The 10,057-nt window shown below is 33.7% G+C and overlaps 1 protein-coding gene across 1 annotated transcript in view; it reads left to right on the top strand.

Annotated features, from left to right (window-relative positions):
• Window positions 1-7,650: 7,650 nt before the first annotated feature.
• LOC143255574 (ribosomal RNA small subunit methyltransferase NEP1) overlaps window positions 7,651-10,057 on the top strand; it is a 39,083-nt gene continuing 36,676 nt past the window's right edge. The window contains 1 exon segment of the mRNA XM_076511443.1: window positions 7,651-7,819. Coding sequence (XP_076367558.1) covers window positions 7,673-7,819 — 147 coding nt within the window. The 5' untranslated portion in view covers window positions 7,651-7,672.

The raw sequence follows: 10,057 nt of genomic DNA, 5'->3' as shown, positions 1-10,057 counted from the left end.
TTAAACCTCTGTCAAACGTCAAGATTGCTTTTTCTAGAAAATAAAAAGATCGTCATGTGGCCACACATGCAAAAGTTGTGTACTAATTCAACAGTTTACTGATGAATAACAGCGAATGGGAAGGTTAGGAAGGAAAGCTTTGACCCGTTATGTCGCTTAAAGTTAAAACAAGTAATGTTTTTGTTTCTACAAACCATTCATTCTATTTCTATATGTTTTTAAACTACATTCATAGTTATTATTAATTAATAATTAATAAGTACACAAGTAAACATAATCGTAAAAAATTATTTGCACATCAAGTGATTGTTTTAATAATTTTTAGACAATGTTTCAGTAACACGAATTTTACAATTCAGTATTCTGTGACTGTTTGGTTGGGTTCATTTTGAATTTTGCGCAAAGCTACACGAGGGCTATCTGCGCTAGCCGTCCCTAATTTAGTAGTGTAAGACTAGAGGGAAGGCAGCTAGTCATCACCACCCACCAACAACTCTTGGGCTACTCTTTTACCAACGAATGGTAAATGTATGCAATTTTACCTGTTCGAATTCCCGTCACACCAAACATGCTTGCCCCTTTCAGCCGCGGCGGCGTTATAATGTGACGGTGAATCCCACTATTCTTTGGTAAATGAGCAGCCCAAGAGTTGACGGTGGGTGGTGATGACTAGCTGCCTTTTCTCTAGTCTTACACTGCAAAATTAGAGATGGCTAGAGCAGATAGCCCTCATGTAGCTAATGACATGAAAAAACAAACATTATTTAATTTTCATCAAGAGAAATAACACTAAAGGGACAACGTGATCAGCATCGTATACCAATTTTCAGTCAAAATATTGTTCCTATCAATCACCAAAAATTTCATTTAAAGTAGATAACTTTATCTTGTCTCTACTAAATAATGAAATATAAAATTAACGTATGCATAGTAAGACTATACGTCTAAAAACCTTGGTAAAACAGCCCATCTTTGGTGACACTATCTGCTTACAGAATCATTATCTGCCTTTATAAAACTTATGTGTGCTAAAAGTATAAAGTTGCATGTGTAAAATCAAATATTTTGTAAAGAATAATAAAAATTATAGTTACATAGATAGTATAAATATCAATCTGTGAAAATAAAAATGTTTTAAACTTTAATGTTAAGTAAGTATTCTTTTCAGGATGATGATTTAAATAAGTGATTTACGTATAAAAGGTCAAAAGGTCTGGAAAATATAATTAAATCTAGAACTATTAAATTCGTGAAGTATTTTGTATGTAAAATGACCACACTACTTTCAAAACATAGTTAAATCTAGCCATTGCTAGCATTTTGAGACATCTATCTTTATGCGTAAAATCCTTGTTACAAAATAATAGTGCTGAAAAGAAATACTCTGTCAGGAACTGATTTATTGTTAAATAAAACCAATAATATATTTACAGATAATTAAGTTTAGACGTTCTTTAGAGGCTGAGACAATTAGCTCATCATCTTTTTCCTATACAGACATTATCCTTATTAACACTGTTTGTTTTTTGTAAACACATATAATATGAACAAATGTTTAAATGAAAACGAAAACATAAACTATGTCAACCTATCTGGGTTGGATTTAATGCTTGAATTATAAAACAAAACTGTAAACCTTTGGCTGTGAAATTAGATTAAATAATTAGTTTTAATACTTTGTTACTATAATGTCATATCGAGCTACATCATACCAGCAAACCCTCTGCTTCCACTTTGTGGAACTACCAATACGTTCCCTATATAATGTTTTCTCATAGCAGCCAAGTATTGTGCTTTGAGCAACACACCCTTTGATTCTACTTCGTAGAACTATGATGTCTATGACGTCATCATCTCTAAATTTTTCCTGTTACCTGAAGTTGGCACATGTTTGTACCCTCTGCTACAGTGCTGCGCAGTACCCCGATAATTAGTCAAGTTTCAGAGTGTACGTTACAGGAACAACAATTAGTCAACACCACCCACTGCCAACAATATGGTTATTCTTTCATCTATGATAGTGGGACTGAGAATCACATTACAACGATTTCACAGTTGAAAGGACGAGAATTTTTGGTGAAAAATATTCGAGCCCGTAACCAGCAGATTGAACGTTGAGCACCCTTACCACCAAGCCATGTAAGCATCAAAAACTTATAGAAGAAAGCAGAGAAGACACCAAAGGAAAATAAGGCAGGGCTCTCGTGCGAGATCAATGTAGACTCAATGCAAGAGGCAGTGGAGTATCTGGCAATCCCAGAAGATCTAGATATGAAACTTGCTATCTTCAAGACAGCAGAGATCTCAATACCGACTTTACCACATTCCAAAATAAGTATAAAGGATTTCAAGATGAACCCAATGCTGTACAATGTTGCACTGGACTTGATAATACTATTCGTTTTCATTACATCTTAACAATACTTAAACTGGCAGCTTATCACCTTAACTGCAGGTGGAAAACCCAAAAAATACATGTGTAGGTAATCAGATCTTGATATTCATTATAAATTTGAGGTTGCATAATTTCATTCAAGAACTGTCATTGCTAGCTGATGTATTCGAGGAATACTCGTAACTTTGGTTAATGTTATAGTCATCATACGGAGACAGGCCGATATTTAGCCACCAAAAGAAATGATTAATTTCTATATATCAGAACCACTTAGATAATGCTTCGTCACAATATAGCTTATGATAAATTGCACTGAAGTCCCCACCAGAAAGTCTAGTAAGCCCATAGCACAAAAGATCGCTTATTATTCGTACAAAAACAGGAACACCCTCAAAGTTATTATAGATATTTCTTCTGAAAAGTTTACAATTTACATACCTGCGGTGCTTGAGGAAATCTTTCAGTGGTCACATCCTTGATGAGAGAAATAGATTCACAAGCACCTGTCACCAAAAGACTTCATTATGTATGATAAAATTTTGAAGTTTAAGAAAAAGCTGTATCATATGACGTAAAGAGAAACATATCAGCATTTATGATAAGACAAATTAACTGTCCAACAGAAAGGATATGCACTGTATTATAATATCAAATAAAATATTGCACGTGGAACATGTCTTAGCCTGGCTACAACATACAAAATCTTAACAATACCCATAAATAAAACTGAAAGAGCCCTTTGTTACCAAATAATGATCATATGTTTCATGTTGTAAAAGTTTAGAAAGTGCATTGTTCCAAACAAATAGACTCGTTTCAGTCTATATAACGAGCGTAAATGTATATTCTAAGTATTTTTTAAATATCAACCTAATGCAAAATATATGATCATTCTTTTTCTATGACAATTGTATGCGAGCTATTTTAGCCATATTTATATAATATTGTCACCTTTTAATCGATAAACAAAAGATTTAGATAATACACGGATACATTCTTAACGAATATTGAAGAAAATCATATTATTTAATTCATTCCCTGTTCAACATTTTACATGTGTTCATAACCAAAACAGAAAATTTTGTGTATATAATTATTATTTTGTTTGTTTGTTTGTTTTTCGAATTTCGCACAAAGCTACTTGAGGGCTATCTATGCTAGCCGTCCCTAATTTAGTAGTGTAAGACTGGAGGGAAGGCAGCTAGTCATCACCACCCACCGCCAACTCTTGGGCTACTCTTTTACCAACGAATAGTGGGATTGACCGTCACATTAATAACGCCCCCACGGCTGAAAGGGCGAGCATGTTTGGCGCGATGGGGATGCAAACCCGCGACTCTCAGATTACAAGTCGCATGCCTGGCCTTATTCTGTTTGTGATCTTGAAAAATACACTATAAAGTAACACTGTAGAAATATAATTATTGTACAAACAATCCATAAAACAATAAATAAACTAAAATATATTGTTGCTTTTTCTTAAAGAACTGGAGTATTTCAATCTTTTTAGGAAAAAACAAATTAGCAATCATACATATTTGGTACTCAATAGTTATGAAACTATCATACTACCGGAGACCTGTCGACTAAATAACTAGCTGAAAATTTCAAGTAATATTGGTAGAAATGGTTAATTAAAATGTATCTATGTTATTTCAACATAACGAATTAGTGCTGATGATGTTTCCTTATACTAAACATATTTAGATTTTAATATAGGATTGCAATGCTTAATCAGTTTAAATTCGTGTTATAATAAAACGTGTAAATGCATCTAGGGTATCCTTTAGGAGCATTAGCACACATAAAGTAGCAATCCAGGGCTTATAAACCCCAAAACATGATAAAGTCTGCTCATATCCTTTGCTTTATCTTTGCAATCAGTAATGTACCTATCATAGCAAATTTGTAATACATATTTATTAAAGATCGTACTTAGTGTCTGGAGGTAGAGAGTGACAGTGTCTAGAGATACAAATGGCAGAGAAGTATTCCTTGTCACATATCTATACCATATCGAATGTGGTATCTTCATTTTTAAGACTTCCACAGTAGCTTGTTCGAAGGAATCTGAGAAGCTAGAATTCAGAATATGAACTTCCAGTATACAAAATAAGACAATAAAAATTAAAACAATTGGATATATTCAATGGGCTGATATGATATAAAGTCACAGTGCCATTTGTTTCAACCCTAATGAATGTCAGTTTCTGTTAATAAGAAATAGGTCAATCACATATGAAATAAAATCCTCTTTGAATCGAATAAGCTCTCATGCTACTAGCCTTCATCTCTTATAGGCACATATTACTTATAGGAAAAGTAACTTTAATTTTTATAATGAATGCGCATTTAATAAGATGTTTCGTAGAATGACCTGAATTTTATTTCCATCCATTAAATATTCAAGCACCACTATGCTAAAATTGAGTGCAATTAAATGATTTCAACATCGAATAGCTTTATATCCTGATAGTTTGTGATGATATATATACACTACATAGTAAAAAGTATGTGCACACTCCTTTTAATTAGTGGGTTCGGTTATTTCAGCCACACTCCTTGTTAACAGGTGCATAAAATCAAGTATACTGCCATACAATCTCCATAGACAAACATTGGCAGTAAAATGGGTCGTACTGAAGAGCTCTGTGACTTTCAATGAGGCGTTGTCATAGGATGTCACTTTTCCAACAAGTCAGTTCGTCAAATTTCTGCCCGGCTAAAGCTGCCACGGTCAACTGTAAGTGATAATACTGTGAAGTGAAAACGTCTAGGAGTAACAACAGCTCAACTAAAAAACGGTAGGCCACACAAGCTCACAAAAAGGGACCGCCGAGCGCTGAAGCGCATAGCGCGTACAATTGTCTGTCCAAAATTACGACACTCACTACCGAGTTCCAAACTACCTCTGGAAGCAACGTCAATGCAAGAACTGTTCGCCAGGAACTTCATAAAATGTATTTTCATGGCCGAGCAGCCACACGCAAGTCTGAGATCACCATGTGCAATGCCAAGCATCGGCTGGAGTAGTGTAAAGCACACCACCATTGGACTTTGAGGAGTGGAAACGCATTCTCTGGAGTGATTAATCACGCTTTACTATCTAGCAGTCTGACGGACGAATCTGGATTTAGCGGATGCCAGGAGAACGCTACCTGCCTGAATGCATAGTGCCAACTGTAAAGTTTGTGGAGGAGGAATAATGATCCAGGGCTCTTTAGATTCATTGAAGGGAAATCTTAATGCTACAGCGTACAATGACATTGTAGAGAATTGTGTACTTCGTGTACTTCTAACTTTGTGGCAACAATTTGGGGAAGGCCCTATTTTGTTTCAGTATGACAATACCTCCGTGCACAAAGCGAGGTCCATAAAGAAATGGTTTACCTCAATCCCATCGAACACCTTTGTAATAAATTAGAACGCCGACTGCGAGTCAGACCTTCTCGCCCGACCTCACTAATGCTCTTGTGGCTGAATAGGAGCGAATCCCAGCAGCCATGTTCCAAAATCTAATGGAAAACCTTCCTAGAAGTGTGGATGCTGTTATAACAGCAAAGGAAGGACCAACTCCATATTAATGCTCATGGTTTTGGAATTAGATGTTCAATAAGTACATTTGAATTTTATGGTGGGGTGTCCACATACTTTGGTCCATGTAGTGTATATCCTCCATTATCATCCAGCCAGCAAAATTCGCTTTGCAGTCAATTCTTTTTTCGATCAAAATCTATTGGAAATAGAAAGCTATTATTATTATTAGCGACATCTTCTCAAAAGCAAAAGTAGCTTTTTTCTAACTTTGTATAGAACTAAACAAAACCTTACTACAACCATGACCAACTTAAAACAAGTAACTTATTAAAAATATGACAAAATATCTAAGATAAAGCTTTCAAACAGCAAGAATACAAATTTATCACGTATTAAAAATTATTAGTAAACCCATGCTTAGGCCTAATTTTACGTTTGTAAATCCAAAGGCTTACCGCTGTCCCGCAGGGACACTAATAAATAACAAAAACATAAATATCAAAATTATTAACTTCAATAAATACCAAATGGTTTACATAAAGAACTAGAAGAAGAAAAAAAAACATAATTCAGCAGAAAATAACATAATATTCCAAAATTAAACTACAATTTTTAATATCTAGAGTTAATTATACATACACCTTTTTAATTATATATCGTCAACTACCTTGTTTTCATTTCCAAGGAAAACGTTTTATTTAGTGGTTAGCCCATGAGATTACACGCAATGTGACTAGCTATTACCTTAAATCTACATATTTCACAATATTAATGTCTCTATGCCACCGCTAAGGGAAGCTTGGTTCAGTTTTATAATATATACATCAACGTGTTTTAGATAGAAGTTGAGTTAGCTCTTTAATTAAGGTAACTAAAATTTCATAGGTAACCTAAAGTTAGAAAGAAAAATAAATAAACGGCAAATAAAACCATAACAAAATACAAGTACAACTCGCTATCTCACAATTATTTTGTCAAAGTGTTTTCAACATTGTTTGTTTTGTTATTTGATATTAATTAAGCACAAAACTATACAATAGCCTCGACTCGTAATCTGAGGGTCGCGGGTTCGCATCCCCATCGCGCCAAACATGCTCGCCCTTTCAGCCGTGGGGGTGTTATATGGTATGGTCAATCCCACTATTCGTTGGTAAAAGAGTAGTCCAAGAGTTGGCGGTGGGTGGTGATGACTAGCTGCTTTCCCTCTAGTCTTACACTGCTAAATTAGGGACGACTAGCACAGATAGCCCTCGAGTAGCTTTGTGCGAAATTCAAAAACAAACAAACAAACGATACTAAAACCGGAGTTTTAGCGTCATTAATCTTCATAATTACCAACGAACCACCAAACGGTATTTTAAACATATTAAATGTTTTTGTTCAGTTTCAATACTTTAACAAGCATATGTTGTATTCCCTCTGAATAGTGTTTTAACCTTATCTTAGCTAACGTCTTAATAACGTGACTGGGCAGTATATAATGTATTTAATTTAATTTAACATATTACACTGAACATTTAATAAGGCAAACGTACAGATGTTATTCTTATATTTCGAATTACAATTTTATTTATTTGTTTTCCATAAATATTTAAATAAACTGCAGTGTTATTTCTAATTAAATATGTTCTAGTGAGCTTTCCAAAATTTCCAATCTTTCTACCTCTCTTTTTTTTCTTTTTTTTTTCCACTTTCTAAAAGTAACCACCTGACCACAATTATTTGCAATTAATATCTGTCATGGCGGCAAAGAGGAAATATGCGAATGATGACGATGATAACGAATCGTTTGTTAATAGTGAAAGGATTAGTGTTCCTTCTCATATTCGTAATCAGCAAAAGCGACTCATAATAGTATTAGAAAATGCTAATTTGGAGACGGTTAAGGTAATCTTATGTCCATAGTAACTCAATTCTTTGATATTTACAGTAGAAGAACTTCGAGTTTTTTCTTTTGAAATTTATCAACACGTGTATAAACTTACTGACATAGGCCTACAATACTATCATAAGAGTACAAGGCTATCGCTCATCGTATTACCAATATTAATTATATAGTTGTAATATATTAAAACTGATCTTTAAGTAATAGTACTTAGATAATGAATTCGATATCTTTTTTTTTTTTGGGGGGAGCACAGATACCCTTCGACTTTGTCAGTTTGGGTAGCTTTGTGCTTAACTAGAAATATTTTTAAACCGTGAGGTAACCTAATTGTTGCCTAAATAGTACATATACAATTATTGGTTGGATAGATCGTTAAATAATAATGTAAATATTTAAAACTGAGAAAAACTCGATAAGACCAGTGAAACTTTCTTTTGATAGGTTGTGGCTAGACTTCATAAACGCCAGAGTAGGCTACGCTACATATTAGAATTGAGTTATGTTTGGGAAATGTGAGTTTTACTCATTACTGCAAGTCATAGAATGCTTAGAATAAAAAGCTTGCTTTCTTAACATATGGATAACATGGAATGAGGCCTTAAGACCTCATAACCAGAGTTAAGGTAAACTCTGCAAACAAACCTTTTTTTTTTTTTTTTCAGGGAAATTGTATGTCTGTAAATTAAATATACCCTAAAACATAATACTAATACCATTATTACTAGTAATATTACTACTACAGTTAGCAAGAAAGCATTGTTTTGATAGATTAAATGGCTTATTCGTCACAATGCCAAGATACTTGTGTTATTGAGTAAGTTCTGATCTTCATTAAATGTGTGTTCTAAATTACTGTATTCCTGATGATGTACCTTGTATTTAATATTGTGTTAAGAATGAAGTGTTGATCACAGGGTTCTTACTGACAGTTTTTCCCTCATATAGAGGTCAGCAGTCTTAAGAGAGATAGTTATTTTACTGATGTTGTTCTGGCTCTATATTGTCCAACTGATTTCCCATTTTTTCTTTTATTTTTTTTTTATCTATGTACAGTAATTTTATTTTCTAACAGTCTTATTTCCTCTAATTGTTGATGAAATTTTTTGCCTTACTAATGCAGAGGAGATTAATATTAGCTAGTATAATTCTATGAGGTTTTCTTGGAAAGCTCTTCATTATTTATCTTTAGCATGGCCTAGAGCTTATATTTTCAGAGAGTGTGGAATATATTGTTCGATCTCTGCTGTTACATCACTAAACTAACTCAACCTAAAGGAAAATAAAACAATCTTAAAACCATCTCTTATCTAGCTTTTTTTTAAACTTGTTTATGTTTACTGCCTATACAACATCTGAAGGCAATTATTACAAAGGTCAACCATTCTGTTGGAAAAATGAAACTTAGATGAAGGTTACTCCTACTCTTTCAAAATTTACTCTTTTTTTGTACCCTAGTACTAGTATTATCACTGTTAAATATGAAAAAATAAAATAATGCATCAACCATGTTAGTTGCCTTCACAATCTTAAACACCCAATTAGATCCCTCCTTACTCTTTTTTTTCAAGAGGAAATAAATATGGAAGATTTCAGTCTTCTCTTATGACAACTTCTCCATCACCAGCACTGTTCTAGTAACCCTTTTCAACAATTCTTTCCTAACATAAGGAGCTCAATACTGAACTCAGTGTTTGAAATGTGTTCTAATCAGTGAAATTATAACCTCTGTAGACTTGCATTCATTATATTTGTAGATACAACCTAAAATCTTATTTGCCTTACCATGAGCAATAGCACACTTGTCATGCCACTGTTGAGATTATTCCCATCCAAATTATAATTCAAATTATGAGAACCCCATGCATTATCTTACATATATTATAAACTAATCTGCCATTTATTTGTCCAACTTAAAATCTAAATCCCTTTTTTGAAGCAGTAGCATGCTCTTTACAGCTGGCAATACCCAAGACTTGATTTTTATTGGCAATGGTACTGAAAGTGCAAACAGTAATTACAATTGAAAGATAAATTTAGGTGATGAGACAGAAGCAAGTCTTGCTGTTGATTTATCACAGAAAAACTTGAGACAATCTAATACCATTATGACAGTGATAGTGACAAGTCTAAACTTCTGGACTATTGCTACATCCAATTCTATTTCATCATCACAACACAAAAGTATAATGAAGGTGAGTGAAAAAAGTCATTTGAAGAAGCTTGTGAAAGTGAATATG

Source organism: Tachypleus tridentatus, chromosome 7 (assembly GCF_004210375.1).
Source record: "Tachypleus tridentatus isolate NWPU-2018 chromosome 7, ASM421037v1, whole genome shotgun sequence".
In the NCBI taxonomy this organism is placed as follows: Eukaryota; Metazoa; Arthropoda; class Merostomata; order Xiphosura; family Limulidae; genus Tachypleus; species Tachypleus tridentatus.
Note: the sequence above shows the minus strand (reverse complement) of the source record. Positions and strands in the feature narration are given on the sequence as shown.